Here is a 19,359-nt window from a genome sequence, read left to right as displayed (position 1 = left end):
AAGGTTAATAAAGCCATTTCATTCCCTGGGAACAAGTCTAGATTGATCTTTCTAGTTTATCACAATCTCCCAGCTGTGGGAGATAATCTACATTAAGAAATGGTGTCCCTATGATTAATAGCAGTCTTGCAGGCCACAAACATAGCCATTAGATTTCACATTTTATCTGATAAATACATTTCAGGCGAGTAACTTTGGAGGACAGGGAAAGTGTGCCACAACTGTAAAACGTAAAAGTCCACTTAGTTATTAAATCCACTAAGAATCACCACTGCCTTCTGCTACTGCATAAAAGCAATTTGGAGAACAGGCCCAGGTTCTCAGCCTAAAAAACAAGCAGCTGAAAGGGTAGAAAAAGCAGAGAAAACCCAGTCCTTAGCCTGCCTAGCTGTGCATCATCCAGCCCCGCCTGGCACCAAAGCCTTGGATCATCAGGTACTCGAGAGAAGCCGCCTCAGACCTCCCCAGCCCTCCCTCAGACCATGGTCACATTACACATACCGGACTTTCATGCCTAGCAATTCCCTCCATGAAAGCACAGGCATTATCTGTACTGACATAAAGGTTTGAGTCCAGTTGAGGACCCTAATAAGCATCACCTGCAACTATATCACCTGCAGCAAGTTCCAAAAATGTAATTACTTAGAGAAAAAAAGGGGCTGGATTTTAGCAGTTATGAAGTAGTCATCACCACATAGTGTAAGATTTGGTAGACAAAGTGTGGAATTTACCTTTGTATCAGCCATTATTTTATACATTTGAATGATTTCCTGTTGCCACCCAACCTTGTGCCAATTTTTGTGCTCAGATTCAGTGTGCAGAAGGCACCATCACCTTGAACTGTGTACCTTTACCCTCAGAAGCTCTTTAAAAATCCATCTCTCTTCCAAGGGAGAGTATGTAATAGCTACAACCGTACCAGGAACAGAGGTTCTGCATTCACCTCGAACTCCTGAATCCCTCTGCCTGATCCAAATGACTGCAAGAGTCCAGTACCTGTCTCAAGCCCTTTGACAATACTTTGTAAAGCACAATGAAGCTGCAGCATATGGGAAAAAAAAAAAGCTGTAAATCAAACCTTAGCCTTGATTTCCATCAAGTCAAGCAACAGGAGATGGATGCAGAGTTAAATTAATATCACCTGCAGAGATGTGAGCAAACATTTATTAGATACACTCTCCTCCACAGCCTCACTCTGCCATCCCGTAAAAAGCAGAACAACAAGGAATTATGACTATCTGTGACTGCACATCTGTCTTATCTGCTAGTGATTCTCACACATGCCTGCAAAAGAGATCAAAGCTGGACCCTAAAACGTTTCAAATTAACTATATTGCACAAGGCAGAACCTGCTATTTTATCTCCTATGTGCAGGGGAATTAATACACAACACTGACATCCACAAAACCCATGCTGAGAACTGTGAGGCACATTTCAAATCCAAGTAACTCTGCGTATGAAGAAGTGTCTGCGATATAACCCTGAAATACACAAGTTTTCTTCCAACTTGCTAGCTTGCATATGGGTAGTTGAGATACAAAAACCCAAAGCACGTGCCTGTGTTAGTAGGGATTACTGCAAGGCAGATTACATCCGTGTAAAACAAAAGCATCAGACTAATTTTACACAGTTCAGCATTCTGCTAGAGAAAAAAATGGCTAACAGGACAATGCAACTCATCTGACAGAGAAAACTCATCACACAAACTCATAGCCACTAAAGCAAGGATGTGACTTAAACCGAAATGCACTGGATTTAAACAACTATATCTTCCCGCCTTGGAGCAAGAGAGCCCAATCATGATAAATTACTTTCATAAATGCAGATCACCCTGCTCTTTCATATCAAGTCTTCAGCATTTATTTTCGTTATAGTAAATAACTGCACCTACGGGATCATTTTACAATTCAAGTGTTTGCATAAACCTGTTGCAAGTCAATGCGCTCATTCCCCAGGAGATTCACCACCAAGACAAAGTCATTCTTTCTCCCAGCTAATGATACAGATAGCCATCAGTTCAGGCTCCCTCATAAAATATTTACACAGCTATATGCTGCCATCACTCTGGAAACGCGATTCAAGAGAGCGGAGGATTTACACTGAAGTCGCCGCTGCGGGCCCTTTCTCCATTACCTGCTCTGGTTACAGGAGCATGAAACCAAAGGCAGGTTGCAGGTAGGCAGATCAGCCATGCAGGACAGGAACAGAGGGGCCCGTAATGAGAACTGCATCGTTTAAGGTTTCCAAATTAAACCAAAAACCTGGGACATGACCACGGCAGCGCAGTTCAGTGGCATCAGCGACAAAGAAAGGCTGATCCAGAGTTTTAGGGCCTCCTGTCTCATCAGCTGACAATAGCTCGTATCCAAAAGGGCCAGGACACTTCCCTGCCCGGTAACAGTGTGCTTCCAGTCCCACACCGACACGTGCACTCTCAGGACCTAACCAGTTGCAGAGGCAAGAGGGCAGCACTCAGCTGTCACAGCAGAACAACTGTCTGCCATCTCCTCCGAGGAGAAGGCAGCAGACCAAAAACTGCAGCTTACAACTCCAAATGAGCATGTGTGCTCAGACAGCAGCTGTCCCTCCGAGCAGAGGGGCTACTTAGGTCACGGCCACAACAACCTGACCTACACAGAGTTACGTGCACTTCTGTAGTAACTTGTATGTACAACATACAGGCCTCTCACCGCTCAAGCAGAGCGACGAGAAAGCTAAGGAGAAAGTGGTTAATTGTTTGAATCATGCATCAGCCAAAGTCATAGACAGCAATCAATTTTCACGGCCTATGTCTAAAACTGACCACATTGACTTCAACCATGCTCACTACCAGAAGAATGAGCATGAGAAGCTAAGAGCAGGAAGTATTTTATTGCTTTGCTCACTTTTTGTTCATAAACTGGACTATGATACGTGGTTTGCCCGGTTTACACTACTCTTTGATCATGGTGTCGCCATATTTTGTCAGTCAGTGAAAACTCAATGCCTAGTTTTTCATAAAACTGCTGGACACCACCACCTCCCTTCCCTGCTCTAAACCATCTCCCCGGGCTTGCTGCTACAGAAAACACAGTTCCCTTTTTGTCAGTGACCTCTAGCGGTGAGCACGTGCAGGAGAGGAGGGAGAGGACCACTTCACAGCACAGTTACACAGGGAGAAAGACTGATCCACAAAAGAAAGCCAAACGGTTCATCCATCCTTCTCTTGCAAGCTGCAGCGCACAAGGCGATACAAGCTCAGGGACGGGAGTACGCACACAGTGGCTCGCCTTGCCCCCAGGTCAGGGGGGCCGCTCTCCTACTGTCAGTGTTACAAGCAGCAGGGAAGCGTTTTGCCTCCTTCCCCTCCCTAAAGTGAGGGACGCAGATCCCCACACTCCCCTTGTAACCCCCTTCCCTCCTAAGCACGCAGCCTCCCGTGATCCAAGCCCTGCCTTGCCGTGGCCCAGCGGTGTCACCTTGGCTCCAACTGCTGAGGAGATTGTTAAGTTTCGGGAAAGAGCTGCGAGAAGTCCACACCGTAGAGGCATGCAAAATAAGGAAGGTGTAATTACAGAGTTAGGTTTGTTGAGGGGGATGGAGAGCAGCTCAAGGGTTCACGAGGAAAGGCATCACCATAGAAAGATCGTTAAGGAGGAAAAACAGTCAGGAGGCAACACTGTACATCACAGGTCCATCCCAGAGCAAACTTCCCCCCCCCCCGACTGCCAGCTGTGCAGCCAACAAATAGCGTGGGGAGCACACTATGGCCTAGCCTAGTGGCTATTTATATCCTCGGTCCTTTTTGTGCACTAACCAAATAAATGAGTTTGATGTATCTTGTTCGCAGACTCTCTGAACACAGAAGAAACATGAATGGAAACGCACAGATAGACAGCAACACCCTGAAACGAAGCAGGAATCATGGTTGGCTTTGACAGGCTCCGCACAGGTCAGATCAAGCTCCCTGGCTTGCTCTGCGAGCGCAGCACCTCATCTTAGGGCAACAGCGAGCAAGGCACAGAAGCTCTTGCAGCAGTGTGTTACCACTCCACCAGCAGCTCTGCTCCCCATCACAACACACTAGCACAACACGTGCCTGCATTTCAGCCGACGTACCCACGGGCAGATACAGTAACAGCATTTGTGTTTAGACGCTGGACTGCGAGTCACCGTGGTGGAAACGTACATTCAGATCCAGATGTTGGCTGTAGAAGTCATTTCTCTCAAATGGAAAATAACAGGTTACCACTGCAGCATTTGCTCAGCGAACAAGTCACAGTTAGCCGGTAACTATATCCAACACACCTCCAAGGATGCTCCTTTTAGGGACAGGTTCTCCAATAGCTCATATTTTGCTCTCCCCCTAACTAGACCTTATAGATTTGCATCCAGCAGGCAATATTTTAATCAATTCAACAGATCAGTGGCAAAGACCTGACAGTTCTACACTCGCTGTAACAGCGGTACCTTTGCTTTCTTCATGTGGCTCATGATATTGCCGAGATCTTCAACATCGATGACAGAATTTGTGCCTCCAGCTTCCTCAGCATCAACCACCTCCTCCTCGCTACTGGTTTCAAACAACTCCTCTGCCTGTGTAAGAGATCAGAGGAAAAAAAAAAAATTAGGAATGTTTCAGAATGTTAAACATAAGATCTTCATCTATGCTAACCAGTGAAATCAGCTCTCACAATCAGTAAAGACTGGTAGACTATGCTTTGTTTTTCATTAATAACCTGCATAATGTATATGAGATGCATTTAAACTTGGGGCTCTTATTGGTGTGTATTGTTAAGAGTTCAGTAGCACACAGACCGCCTGAAACTCAGTCCAGATATCCTGCCTCCAGATTGCTCTGTTTTCCTCATGTGCCTATCCGACCACATGAGAAGCGATACAGAGGAGTCCAGCTCCCGCTGCACACTACGATGATCTGGAAGCCTAAACCCCTTTAACTCCTCCAAGTGCCCCTGCCTGAGGGAATGGGGAGTGAGAGAACCGCTTTCCAAGACAAACTCTTCACAGAGCAGAAAAGTTGTCTCCCTTACACAGCCAAGGTACAGAACAGCAGCATTGGTGTAATGGCAAGATTTATTCCTCTTGTTTCTGCAGCAGCCAACACACTCAAACCCTCTCAGCCAGAAGAGCCCCTATTTTCCTACAAAATTCAACATGGCCACAGCAATCATTTCCAACCCACAATAAATGGCTTGTGGGGAGGATTAAAGTGCCATAGCAGCTCCGAGTCTCGCGCTGCAGAGCAAGAGGGAGGATTTCTTATTCAAAACCTGCAATCAACAAACACTCCAGAAGACACACAAATGATCACAGGCAGACACATGCAGAGGAAATACAGGACTTGCTCAGATAACACTGCCCCAACTGCCTTTAGAAAACCCTGGGGATGCACCTAAGCTTCAACCAGTTGAAGTAGAAGCAGGTTAATTGCTCACGGGGAACCAAATGCTTCGCTTGGCCATGAGACAAAGCAAAGACTCTGATGAGAACCCAGACTGGCTCCCAGGAGCATCTGTCACAACATATACCTCCCCCTAGTCAAGGGGAAGACTCCCTCATCATATAGATGCCACCTAGCCTAGGTCCACCACTGATGTTTCGGTCATTCTTTTTGGAAGACTCATTCTGCCTGTTATCCACCATGGGATCTCATCCCTCTTGCCCCTCTGCTCCACAACAAAGTAGTATCAAGCTCCCACAGCGCCCCTCGGGGCTGTAGGAAGGAGAGAAGTCAAACAGTGCTCCAAGGGGCACTAAACCAGAAATAAGGCCGCGTGGATTTTGGCTCTACCTCAGTATTCTCGTATTCTGATGCCTCACGTTCATGATCCGAGCTCTCCTTGCTCTGCTTCTCCGGAGATTTGCACTTCCCTTTCTTACACTTCCCACTGCAGGGCTTCTTTTCCCCTCTGCAGAGCGCCTGGAGCCGACTGAGGAACTTGGCTTTCCAGGCTTCAAAGTCAGCCTCAATGCTGCCATGCTTGCTCTGGGCCACATTGCAGTCCCCCTCAGCACGAGTCATGATACGGCTGGCACTGAGCATCCACAGCCACCTGTCAATATTTCTTCCAACCTAGGAGAGGATGAAAGTTAGAGGGAAATTAAATGAGGCCCAAGTTAAACAAAGCAGGCAATTAAGAAAGCAAGGACCAAGCCTGTAAAAAGAGCTAGTGAGCTGCCCATTTCACATGGCCCCAGCTACACAAACGTAACAACCCGGTGACAAGTCAGGCCATTTTTCTGACTGAGATGAAACTTATTACCAGGCTAAGATATCGTCATATTTTACATCAGGAAATAAAGCTAACATCCACGCAATACAGCCAAGTACCGAAGACAGAGAAAAGCACTCTAAACTAAAAGGCAACAAGTGGGAGGGTTTACGGTACTCTGCCCTCACGCACTGATATAAAGCTTTCAAAGCTGGGTAATTAGCTCAGTAAGGATTTACCAAATGTATTACCATACCTCCCAGATTAATGCAGTGCTTATAGGACTCCTTTCCCATTTAAAAGGGCAGCACAGTTGCTTCAAAGCTGCATTGCCTGCGCCCTAAACCCAGCCCCTAATCAAGTCCGCACAACAGCTGCAATTCTCACACAAACTACCAGTATCGTTCAGTTTTGTAGCATTTAAGAAAGCTGAGCCTTTCAGAGGAGCAGAAATCAAAGAAAGGTGCACAGGAGATCCTTACTGTGTTGTAATGATCAACGTAAACTGAGTCTCCCAAGCCAAACACAGCATATCTCAGGCCTTTCAGATATGTTTTCCCGAAGCGGAAGTCATTCGCAGCCTCTTCTAACCACTTGCAGAACCACGCTGCACTCTCGGTTGGCTGTCCATCTGTGTATGTAGCTACCAAGAACACACAAACGTTCTTGCTGGTTGTCTAATAATATAAAAGAGAACAGAATAGAACAGATCACACATTTTTCAGAACACTTCACATCAGGAAGAGAGCTGTAAGACATGGACAGCTGCAAGAAGACAAAAGACAAGATTTTTGCGAAGTGGGTTAAGAACCTTTGGTGTGGGATGCTGCAGGTGATCATCCCAGCGGTGGTGAATGGCCATCCTCCCTGCAAAGCCATCTTAAACTGGCCAAGGGAGAGCAAGCTCTCTTCCCCCTACCTACGAGAGACACAGTAGTAAACCAGAACTGGACACCTACCTCCCCTACCTAATCAACAGCTTCCTGAACACACTTGCAGCGATAAAGTTTCCGTGGATTCTAAAGGCAACTATCAATATTTACAGAAGAAAAAAAAAAAATTCATCAAGGATTACTCAATATAAATACGCCTCCCAGGAAGTTTCTAAGTCTTTGAAGGCTGCAGGAGTATCACTATCTGCTTGTTCTGGTTTCAAACCCTTCCCCAGCTGTACATTGTCAGAGACAGAACAGGGGGACCTGGTGCGGCCACTCTCACATTAACTCCCACCTGAGTTACAGAACTAGCTCATACAAAACCACCGTCAGTATCAAAATATTCTGCACGATCCTTTCCTAGTAATTGTCAAAACTCAGGTATTTTCTGCTGAGGGTTGACGGGCTATACTTGCTTATGTAGAAGGGAAGCAATTTTCAACACACAACTTTGGGGAATTCCAGGATAACAAGAGAGAAATACAAGAAAGAAAGAAAAGAGCCTTCACAAACCCAGGAAAAGCTTGTTTTTATTATTCATATTTATCAGGTACCCACCTCCTCTGCTAAACAGTCATCTGGATCATAATCTCCCATGCCAACGACTTCCACAGGCAAATTAAGGGAAATAACTGCCTTGGCCAGACCTTCGGCAAATCTCTGAAAAAAAGAAATGTAGAAAGTTATCAGTTACTTCAACCCAACTATCGCAAGGGTCAAACAAGCCCTGCTATAGCCAACAGTCACAACATGTCTCCCAGCACAGGAAGAACAATGACACAAGAGAACCGGACACTGGACATTAATTCCTCACATTTAAAAACGTGAAGTACACTGGCTGAAAGAAGAGGGTGATGTGAATTTTAATAACTAATGATTTTACATGCACACACACAAATTAAATTTCTTTGAGAAAGAAAGCACCTAAACCAGCAGTTCCCTCTAGCAAGACCTGCTAGCAAATTAAGAGTATATTGTAAGAGTAGCTTTTAAGTTTCATAATCAATGTCTCTACTGTATGCCCCATTTAAATGAAGGGAGTAATTGTTATTTTCATATAATTTTCACTTGTCTTTCACACTGGGCAGTGACTTCTAACGAACGTTCTGATGAACTTTCAGATGTTTACACAATGCAGAGTTTCTAAGGTGAGCAACATACTTGAGTCTCAACAATATTTCAAATCAACCTTAAGCATGTGAAAAAAAGTAACTTAATACCTTTGCTGTGCCAGTCTGAGACCCATAGAAAATCTTTACCCCAGCAACATAGACCTCCTTCGCCTGCAGGGTGGCAGATGTATTTAGTAGTTTGTCTTCTATTCCTTCAGAAGGAGGTGGTTTCCCATTGGATTTTTCACCCTAAGAAACAAGCACCGTGTTTCATTCAATCCCTTTGCAAAGTGATGTTAACCCCATTTTCCCAAAAGCATTTAAAATACAAGTCCCATGACCAGACTCTCAGCACTACACAAATCCAAGTCAAAGCATTTTAGCTTCTCACACCTAGAGAAACACGGGAGTAACTATTTCTCTGGACTGGGCCATGCTACAGTAAACTCACACACCAGGGAGATAACAGGATCCAGCTGAACCCGAGAACCTCCCAACTCGTGCAGCAGAACTTCACTCACCTGCATGAGGAGGCTTTAACTTCCTGCATGGCCTAATCCCTAATCCTAAAACCAGTCCGACCCTGTCATTAACATCACTGGAAATGTGAACCTGAAAACACTGGGCAGGAGCAGAGTGATTTACTTAGAGCAACAGAGCAACCCAGGCCGACATTCTCTCAGTAACAAAGTGAGAAGTGTTCAGCTGAGATCTGCTCTAACATCAGAGCAATGAGGGCGTTGAGTTACCCACAAATATAAGACAATGCAGACTGAGGCTTATAACCATCAGATGAACTAAACTACATTTGGGAGTTGCAAACCTAGGCGGGCTCACAGCGAAGCAGCACATCTCACCGCACCAGTGGGCACCTTTACCTGGCAACTACTCACTTCCACACACAGAGTTTTGGGGTCTTCTCAGAGAAAAGCGCTTATGTGTTCAGTTACCTTCTTTTTGGTTTTGGTGGTGGTGAACCAAATGATGATCCAGATGCTGATGCCAAAAGCAACAGCACAATAGATGTAAAATCTGCGCAGCCATAAGGACACGATGCAAGTATAGCAGCAGTTCCATATATCCATTGAGACATCTAAATCTAGATTAAACCACAGATTTAGAAAGAGCAGATTCCTACAGTATGAATTCAGAATGACCACACAAAAAATAATCACACAGTCTCCACAGTCTCATGGCATTAGTTATTCCCCAAGCTCTGCAGAAAACAGCTTTTGGCTAAAGACAAGATGCTACAATTGAATCAAGGAGCTTTCAGCTCCTCAGAGGTGCGTCAGCTGAGGTTCGCCTGTGTATCCAAGCTAACGCTTTAGACTGTCATATGGCAACTCTGGGTTTTTTCTTAAGATAGGGCAGGTTCTGTTACAAAGAAAGGCAGAGAATACTTGTGCTGTGCAAGTGTCTGAAAGTACAAAGTCCTTGTGAAACATCCACTGTACTGGCCTTCGTTTCCCATAGACCCAACACGTGCAGATCTCTGGAGCCTGAAAGCTCCATTTCAAGGAGGAGATCACCTCCACAGAGCTTGCTGCTGAACAAAACCCTTGCCTGTATGCCCTGGACGCCACACTGATTACAACAGCTTCGACCCAGAGTTTCAAGGCCAGACTGAAACCTGATTCAGTTGAAAATACTTTTTCAGAATTCTATCAGGTGAGCGAGGTTCGATTCAGAACAACTGGGATTTTTCAAGTTGGTTCAGAACATTCAGGGTACGTAATGTTGTGGCCAGGAGCACACTTGTGCGGTGCCTGTGATTACCTATTTCATACGAAACATTCAGGAGCTTAAATAAGGCTTGTTTGTGACACTTATTGACCGAGAAACACAGCTGACACCCTCCTACTGTTATCTGCAGGCCTCTCGGATCTTGTTTTTGCAGACATCAGACAAAAGCACAGAAACTGAGTATTTCCAAGAGGCTGGAAACTTCGTTATCTCACTTTTCCCCTGGGCTGTTACTTACAGTACCAGATCAAAAGCTTGAGGGGATGCCCTTCACCCCTCCACCCGCAACACTGAACCCCCCAAAAGAATAAGAGCTGAGAGCGCTTGCCCTTGTGTCAGCAGCACCAGTGCCGCCAGCCCACACAAGCAGCAAACCCCTCAAGGGGAGCTTCAGAAACCCGCAGCAGCCCAGGCACCCCACTCCTCCTCACCCCCTGTACCTCCCCCCTGCAATTACCCCATGGCACCCCCCCATGCCTGACCCCCGTCCCTCACCCCTGTGCCCACCCCAGCACCTGCCCCTCTGCACCCATTTCATTCCTCCTTTGTCCTCACCCATGTAACTACCCCTCTGTACAAGCTCCTCACACAGGCCTCCCGTTCCCCCCTGCCCCCCCCAGGAACCACCTCACAGCTATTATGCTCATCCCCCCTCACTGTTATTACCCCCCACAGCTATTACCCCCCCAGCATCCCCCCCAAGGTTATTACCCCCCCACACACGCCCCCCTCACGGTTATTACCCCCTACACACATACCCCACTCATGGTTATTACCCACCCCTCCCCGGTTATTACCCACACATGCACCCCTCACGGTTGTGACCCCCCCATACACCCTTCCCTCACGGTTAATACCCCCCCATACACCCTTCCCTCACGGTTATGACACCCCCCCAATACACCCCCCTCACGGTTATGACACCCCCCCATACACCCTTCCCTCACGGTTATGACACCCCCCCAATACACCCCCTCACGGTTATGACACCCCCCCATACACCCTTCTCTCACGGTTATGACCCTTCCCTCACAGCTACGACCCCCCCTCACGGTTATGTCCGCCCCCCATACACCCCCTCACGGTTACGACACCCCCCCCATACACCCCCTCACGGTTAATACCCCCCCACACACCCCCTCACGGTTACGACACCCTCCCCCATACACCCCCCTCACGGTTACGACCCCGCCCTCCCACTCACCCCGACTCGCGCTCCTCACCGACAGAGCCCGCGCTCCTCAGGCCGCGTGCCACCTCCCTCCCCTTCCGGCCGCCTTCTCCCCCCGCTCCGTTTCCCTCCGGACGACTTTTGCCGGCGCCACGAGTGGGCGGGGCAGGCGCAGCGCCGGCCAATGGGGAGGCAGCGTGGGGCCCGGCCCCTTGGGCGCCGGGCGGCGGGGCAGGAGCGGCGGCCGCCATGTCCATCTTCACCCCCACCAACCAGATCCGCCTTACCAACGTGGCCGTGGTGCGGGCGCGGCGGGGCGGCAAGCGCTTCGAGATCGCCTGCTACCGCAACAAGGTCATGGGATGGCGCAGCGGAGCGTGAGTGACCGGGGGGGGCCGTGGGCCCGTGTGGGGCCCGGCTGTGGCGGGAGGAGGCCGGCTTAGGGCCCGGCTGTGGAGCCGGGGAGCTCGCCTGGGGCCTGGCTGTGAATCCCGGGGGGGCCCGTGTGGAGGCGGGGAGGGGGAGCGGCCCGGGGCGCTGTGCGATGCCCTTGCCCCTCCCTGGGGAGTGACATTAGGTACTGGGCACTGGGGAGGCCGCACCTCGAATGCTGTGCTCAGCGCTGGGCCCCTCACCCCACGAAGGCCACGGAGGGGCTGGAGCGTGGCCAGAGCAGGGCAGCGAGGCTGGGGCAGGGGCTGGAGCCCAAGGCTGGGGAGGAGCGGCTGGGGGAGCTGGGGGGGCTCAGCCTGGAGAAGAGGAGGCTGAGGGGAGCCCTCATCGCTCTCTGCAACTGCCTGAAAGGAGGCTGGAGCCGGGGGGGGTCGGTCTCTTCTCCCCAGGAACAAGCGATGGGACGAGAGGGAACGGCCTCAAGCTGCGCCAGGGCAGGTTTGGGTTGGGTATTAGGAAAAACTTCTTCACCGAAAGGGCTGTCAGGCCCTGGCCCAGGCTGCCCAGGGAAGTGGTTGAGTCTCCATCCCTGGAGGGATTTAAAAGCTGGGGAGATGTGGTGCTTAGGGACATGGTTTAGTGGTGGGCTTGGCAGTGCTGGGTTAACGGTTGGAATTGATGACCTTAAAGGTCTTTTCCAACCTAAATGATTCTATGATTACCGCAATAGAAGTTCCCAGGCACAACGGATCCAGACCTTGGCAGCAGGACTTGTTCCTCCTTGCTAAAATCTCTTGCGCTTTTATGTTACTAACTTGACAGGTTTTCTAACCCTGCCTTCATCTCTAGGGAGAAAGATCTCGATGAGGTCCTGCAGACACACACAGTATTTGTCAACGTTTCCAAAGGCCAGGTGGCAAAGAAGGAAGATCTCGTTAAAGCATTTGGGACGGATGACCAAACAGAAATCTGTAAGATGGTAGGTTTCGACCACTTTGCTTTGTAAAAGCTTGAAGAAGACTATACAAATGTTTTACGTGAGGGTCATACAGACACAGTGGATTGGTTTGTTACTGGAAGGTTTTCATAGAATGCGGTGCTGCTGTAGGCGAAAGGGTTGGTTGTTTGTTAAGAAATGGGTAGAAAGGAGTGGCAACTCTGTCATATAGTCTTAAATTTTATATATGCATCTGGCTGAAAAGAGTTCTGAGTGTTCTGTATAACATACAGCTTCTGTGCACTGATGTCTACAGACACAGAAAAAAGGTTAACCAGCACTGAAGGGTTTCTCACCTAAGGTGTATTATTAAGGATGCAGGAAAAGGAAGGGGACAGTTGCCTACTTTGGGCAGTTCAATTAAGCGTTAAGAACAGATCTAATTTCTTAGTCCTTCTTGGTAGGATATGAACTGTGGACTTGTGGGTGATGAGAATTCAAGTAAATCTGCGCTTTTCTTTTTGTAGTTTAGTGTTTTGGTGGTGGTTTTTTCCTCTAAAGTCTTGCCAGTGTTGTCTGTCATAATGATGAACATTCTTAACATGGTTATTCTTTTTCTGCATTTCACGTCTAACCAAACCAATCAAGCAATTGTTGAATTTAACACTGTTGCTAGGGTTTTCACTCTTTAGTCAAATCTGTGATATTTATTAACTGATTTTGTTGTTATTATTATTGTCAAGATTTTATCAAAAGGGGAGCTGCAGGTATCAGACAAGGAACGACACACACAGCTGGAGCAGATGTTTAGAGACATCGCAACTATTGTGGCTGACAAATGTGTGAATCCCGAAACAAAGAGGCCATACACAGTAATTCTTATAGAAAGAGCCATGAAGGATATTCACTACTCTGTCAAACCACACAAGAGCACGAAGCAGCAGGTGAGTTTTCCCACAAAACCAGCTTCTGCTCAGAGGTGTTGTCTTCACGTGTAATTTCGCTGTTAGCAGTCACAGAGGGATCAACAAAGCCCTGTGGTCTGGAGCCCGCAGAATGATTACTCAGCTGGCTGGCAGTTGAATGCTGGATACAAGCAGCCTCTGAAACTTGTGCAGTTTGGTTTTTAACAATTCAGGGAAAGGAGAAAGAAAGAAATGAATTAAAGCAGCAACAGCGGTATGCCTGGAACAGAAATAAACGCTTTATTGTTTATTTTAAGTGAGGTAGTAAATCAGGCTTTGCATCTGAGCCACATGGGTTTCTGTTGTTCTGCAGTATAACTGCTATTTAACATTATTTCAGACAGGTTTTTTTAGTATTTGAAGTGATCACAAACAGCAAGAACTCTGCCTTTTCTTGTTGATCTATCAAAATAACAGCAAAATCCCTGCAGCAGGGTGGCAGTGATCAGTACTGAGAAATGTGTCTGAAGCTAATGGAGAGGATTTGGGATTTTGATCTGTGCGGTGTTTTTTTCAGCGGTTGTGTAAATGCTTTTTCTTCTTAATGTCTTTACAGGCACTGGAAGTGATCAGACAGTTAAAGGAGACCATGCAAATTGAACGTGCTCACATGAGGCTGCGATTTATTCTTCCACCAAAGGAGGGGAAGAAACTGAAAGAGAAGCTCAAGCCACTGATTAAAGTTATTGAGAACGAAGACTTCCATGAACAGTTGGAAATTGTAAGCAATAAAGCAGTCCTTGGGTTTCATACTTGATTTGACTACACCTGTATGGTTTACTAAAGGGTGAATTAATGTATGGAAGTTGTTTAGATAAACTGCAAGTTTACCAGAGATTCTAAATTAGAGCTGTAGTTTGTAGTTTTTAATTTCACACAATCCTAGTGATGAAGTAGCCTTTATTATACAGAGATTGCTGCTTCAAGCTGAGGAGAAGCACAGCATAATTTCTCTTAGCAGTTGTTATTCTACAACACTGATGAGTTTCTCTGCATATAGGGAAAGTTACCCTTATTTGTTTGGTGGGTCAGGCCTGTATTTTGACAGTGGTTAACTAGTTTTTTTAAAAAATAGTCTGTGGTAAAGCAAAACCTGGTATTAGTAAAAATCCTTCTGAGAACAGATAAGAATCTGGCAATCCCAGCTGTCAAAAGACATGTCCACCATGGCTAAATGGAACTGCAGAACTTCTGTGGAAAGATGACGTGATATAAATTGCTTATCAACTCTGCGAAGTCCTTCTTAGTAACTAAACTGTTTTTTTTTTTAATGAAAATTAATGCTAGACCTTGAAAAGGGGCTGATGAAAATCAAATAGTATTGCTTGACTGATGAAAGGTGAAATATTTCAGGTGTGCCTTATTGACCCAGGCTGCTTCAGAGAGATTGATGAGCTGATCCGGAGTGAGACAAAAGGAAAAGGAACACTGGAAGTGCTCAGTCTGAAAGACGTGGAGGAAGGAGATGAAAAGCTTGAATAACAAAAACCGTCCTGGAGCTGTTCTACTTTAACAACATCCTACGAAATGACTGGCGTTAGCCACTCTCTTCTGTTAGGGCTTCATGTTTTTTCCAGTCTCTTGCTGCCAAATACTTTCTGACACTAATCCTTTGGGATTTTTCCATGCAGTGTGGGTTTTTTTTTTATCATTTTACACTTGCTTGGTTTACAAATGGGTTTGCCTGTAGGAACATTTTGTGTCAGAGTTGCACTAGTGAGGATTGAGTTAAGACCCGATACGGAAGTTACTCGAGCTTTGGTTTACTTTAAGAGTTGCTGTTGAAGAGTGTTTGACTGATACGGTGCCAATCATTTTTACTTTAAGGTGTCAGTGTTGAGTGGAAGATTGCGTAGGTCACTGAGGGGTGGGTTTTGTATTTGAGGAGAGAAACGAGAGCTGCATTTTCACTTCTAAACAGGTGCAAAGTGTGGAGTGTGTCCAAACCGATCTCTCGGCAGCATGAAAACTGACTTAGACTTCCATAATTGGCTGCTTGATAATTAGAGTACTTTAAAGGACCATTCTTAAAGATTTCCTTCACTGGATATAACAGTACTTGCTGATGTAGAAAAAAAATGTTCTCCAAATAACTTATTCGTAAAATATATTTAGCTACATTAATAAAAATGAATTATCATCTATTTATATATTATAGATACAGAAAGAAATAAAATAATTATTTTTGTTAATAGTATAGGAGGTAGCTGTGGCCATGGTGATGCTTCTTGTAGGCTGAAGGCATAGCCTGCGTTTCTGAGCTGTTTTCGTTCACGTGATAAAATGAATCTCAAACAGGCAGCGGTGGCCTCTGGCCATTGAGCTAGAGAGGCTTTTGTTGGGCCGTAATTCCCTAGCGGTAGCTGTGCGTATGTGTCCCCTTCAGTGCAATAGAGAACAATTCTGGCAGCTGTCCTTTATCCTCTTGTCTTTTTATGCTGCTTTCTAATACGTGCGTGGAATTTCCAGCCAGCTCCTGAGGCACGGTATATAGCTCTTGATAATTCTGTTAAATCTTGTTTCAGCTGTGTTAAACAAATGCTTTTGAGTCGAACTTGGGTATTTCAAAGAAGAGGGGAAGAGAGGACAACTGAAGAAGGAGATACTAAAAATACAAACCACCAGGCAAAGTATCTGTCCTTGGGTGACTGAAAGCTAAACCAGCAGGAATTCAAGGAGCCTTTAGTTACGTACCTGCTCCCGTGCTGATAGTCCGCAGCAAGTCGGGAGCTGCAGGCACACCGACGACTAGCTCGCTCTCCCAGACAAGCACGTCTTGTGTTCATTGTTTGCTGTTTACTTTTAGAGCGCGTGGCTCTGCCTCTTACGTGACAATTAAACAGAGCTCCGGTTTGTACCCCTGACACGACCTTTTCCTTTGTACCGTTAGCACGGTGTGAATTTTCTAGAATTTAAGCGGGGAGAGTTGAAGGGAACTGGAGGAGGAGGGGTTTGACGTGTCAAGTGCAGAGGGCCTGTGGGACGAGGTCCTGGGTCAAAGGCTTCCTCTCTGAGGCTGACTTCTGCAGCGGTCTGTTGACATGAGCGTATGCAAGGTTGGGTTCAATTCTTTAGTAATATTTTGGAAGGACTTGCCACTATAGAGTCTGAGTTTTGCTGAAGGCCAGTGAAATGGAGATTGTTGAACCATTTTATCCATTTTAAAATGCTTTCTCTTGCCCCCAAGGTAATCTTCCATGGCGTTTTAATGCTGCCTAGAAAAGTTCAGTGGCATAATTACTATATTTGCCATGTGGGCACAGCCTCAGTGTGGAGATCTCTACATGCGTGGACAGATGGCAAGATTCCTTGTGTTTACAAACTCGAAACTGCTTGTTTTTCAAATGGCTTTCTCTTCATGCATACTTTATGAAGCACTGAAGATGATAACGTTGATATTTAGCTTGTCGCTGGCAGTTAGCACTAACATGCAATTCATAAATCTGCAAATGAGACACTGAGTAAGAGCCTCAGATGACATTGTGTCAGTAATACTCGATTTCACAATCCTATCGCTTTTTGTTTTCTGTGTTCAGCACCTAGAGCACAATAGGATGGCTGCAGGTTAAAGATCTTGAGTTACAGAAACCTAATCTAAGCTGATTTACGAGCTTGGTGATAGGAAGGCAATTTCGTTATAAAATCTTTTTCTGCAAATTAAACGTTAAGGATTTTCTTTGGTAGAGGGAGCTTGATTTTATTTATCAACAAATAAATGTACATGCTTGCATTTCTTGTCGTATTTGTAGTTCAGCAAGAATGTACGGTAAGCATTGAAATAAATATCAGTATTGGTAGCTGGTTTGTTCTTGCCCGTGTCAACAGGAGCGTAACTCCCTGCACAACCGTTTCCTGCGATACCCTGGCTAGGGTATCACGTACATCGATGGAGAGGGCTCACAGACGCTGCGTGCGCCCCCACAGAGCGCACGCGTGGCGTGTGCGTACGCAGAAGGTACCACACCAACCGACACGCTGTTGTAAATACTTTCTAAAGCTGAGCAGAAACGGTAATTTTCCAATTAGCAAAACTACTAACCGCTTGTGCCTTGGGGAAGGAATTTGGGAGGGAGCTAAAAGGTACGGAAGTGTTTGTAGAAGTAAGGAGCTGTGGAAAACTAACGGCTCTAGCCTGGAAGAAGAGCTAACAGACCGATAAAAGGGACCATCTTGGCACCAAAGCCTGGACGGCGGCCAGAGAAGCGTGAAGTTTGATCAAACTGCAGAAACTGGGTGAGAGGTAAATGCGGCGAGGGGAGATCGTGACCACCGACTCGATTCAGGGCCGAAAAGATTTGCCCCCCCCCCCCCGCCCCCGAAAGGAGCATGCGTGCTAATTTACATAGCAAGCGAGGCTAATTTAAATACAGTAAACCAATAGCGTATGCAATGTTAGTCACTAACCAATAAGTGTAAATTTAGGCGGGTTTATACTAATCGTGTAACCTGATAACGTGCTGTAGTTTTGTGTGAGGGGATGCACGTTAGGTGGAGATGTCGCCCGTGCATCCAGCGCTGCAATAAAGAATGCCTGCTTTCTGCGTGCCAGATGGGCGCTAGAAAGTTTTTTGGACCGGTTTGTGGTGACACCTGACTAATGAACTGACGTTTCCGAAGTTACATCTCTGGGTAGGAATGGACTCCTCTTGCCACGGGAGAGAAGCTGGCAGCTTCCAGGAGAGCGCTGGTAGTGTGTGGGTGTACGCACACGCATATTTTCCCTGAAATTGTCCTTGCCCTGTGTCTGGTGGGGTTTGGCGGGCTCCCATGGCAGGGCTGGTTGCTACTGCCGTAGCCACGGTGATGGGAAACAGAGGTGGCCTCTGCCCGCCCTGCCTTCGGCTGCCTCAGAGAGCTCGGTACTTGGTTCTTAATCAGTCTGTTACCTGCAGGAGTGGAGAGGAAGGGGCTGTGGGTGGCGATAGCCAAGCGGGAGGCGACGGCAGAGCGGGAGGTCCCACAAGGTGTGCGGCCTGCAGCAGTTGGAGGTGCCACGAGGTGTGCAGCAGTTGGAGGTGCCATGGTGACGGTTCCGCGGGCCTGGGCACCTCAGCTCCATCCGTGGTGACAGCCCGGTGACAGCTCCGCAGCGGAGCCGCGATGGCTGCCTCGCACGCAGCGGAGCTGGAGGGCCGAGGCAGGAGTGCCGACGCCGTGCGAGGCCGGAAGGCCAACCTCAGCCAGCACGTCCAGGAGCTGCGCGACATCATCGCCTTGCAAGGTGCTGCCCCTTCGGCTTTGTGGGGACGGCCCGGGTAGGAGGGGAGCTCTTCGTCCCCGCGTTGTCCTGCGTGGTACCAACAGCGCCTTAATGTCCTCCAGAGCAAGGGAGGAAGGTTTTTGCGCAGTCGTGTGAGGAAAAGCTCAGTCAGAACAGACAGCTGCTCCCCCGCCTGCGTGAGGCGGTGCAGGAGGACGTCCGTGCCCTGGGCATTGTCCAGAAGGTACCAGCAGGTCCCATCTGCTGCACCCCTGCCTGCTGCTGGCCCTGCAGAGCCAGCCCCTCTGCCCATCCTCTCCAGGAGCTGTGACGGTCATGGCTGTGACCGTCCCCAGGCTGGCGGTGAGGTTCTCTCTGCCCCTCTCCTGCCCACAGTGCAACAAGCTCAGCATCTCCGAGGCTTGCAGAGTGCAGAAGCACTTGGGCGTCGGTTTGGCCAGGAACACGGTGGAGGTAACGGCAGGGTGCGGTGGGCATGGGCTGCTCGCACGGGGCTGGGGCTCCGGGGACGCTCAGAAGAACAGGGTGCGCAGCGGAGGGACCTGGTGCTGGCACAAGGACTGGTGCGGCGAGACACGGGGTGTTCACCGGTGGTCCCATGGGTCCCTTTCCACCGTGAGACCCATCCGCACAGGTCCTCCTTTAGCTCCCTGGGCAGATCCTTTGC

The 19,359-nt window shown here is 47.6% G+C and overlaps 2 protein-coding genes across 9 annotated transcripts in view; one reads left to right on the top strand and one right to left on the bottom strand.

Annotated features, from left to right (window-relative positions):
- Positions 1–11,306, bottom strand: part of LOC104012424 (S-adenosyl-L-methionine-dependent tRNA 4-demethylwyosine synthase TYW1) — a 110,076-nt gene extending 98,770 nt beyond the window's left edge. For 7 of the 8 annotated variants that reach the window (XR_015703504.1, XR_015703506.1, XR_015703507.1 and 4 more), the window contains exons 1-7: positions 11,210–11,294; positions 9,210–9,358; positions 8,368–8,508; positions 7,706–7,807; positions 6,695–6,889; positions 5,792–6,073; positions 4,450–4,575 (exon numbers count right to left, since the gene is read on the bottom strand). Coding sequence is in view for 3 of the 8 variants with exons in the window: in XM_087751964.1 (XP_087608090.1) it covers positions 4,450–4,575; positions 5,792–6,073; positions 6,695–6,889; positions 7,706–7,807; positions 8,368–8,508; positions 9,210–9,344 (981 nt within the window). In the remaining 5 variants the exon portion in view is untranslated. Of the gene's footprint in view, positions 1–4,449; positions 4,576–5,791; positions 6,074–6,694; positions 6,890–7,705; positions 7,808–8,367; positions 8,509–9,209; positions 9,359–11,209 lie in introns of all 8 variants that reach the window. The other variant, XM_087751965.1, reaches the window with a different exon arrangement.
- A 63-nt stretch (positions 11,307–11,369) lies between these two features.
- Positions 11,370–17,268, top strand: SBDS (SBDS ribosome maturation factor). The gene is made up of 5 exons (XM_087751986.1): positions 11,370–11,553; positions 12,419–12,548; positions 13,250–13,450; positions 14,028–14,192; positions 14,825–17,268. Exons 1-5 carry the CDS (start codon positions 11,426–11,428, stop codon positions 14,951–14,953), a joined length of 753 nt encoding a protein of 250 aa, XP_087608112.1. The 5' UTR covers positions 11,370–11,425; the 3' UTR covers positions 14,954–17,268.
- The last annotated feature ends 2,091 nt before the right edge of the window (positions 17,269–19,359 follow it).

This window comes from Nipponia nippon, unplaced genomic scaffold, assembly GCF_047370975.1.
Source record: "Nipponia nippon isolate SJK-2023a ecotype South Korea unplaced genomic scaffold, ASM4737097v1 scaffold_15, whole genome shotgun sequence".
NCBI lineage: Eukaryota > Metazoa > Chordata > Aves > Pelecaniformes > Threskiornithidae > Nipponia > Nipponia nippon.
The sequence above is the reverse complement of the archived record's forward strand: the minus strand, read 5'-3'. Positions and strand labels throughout refer to the sequence as shown.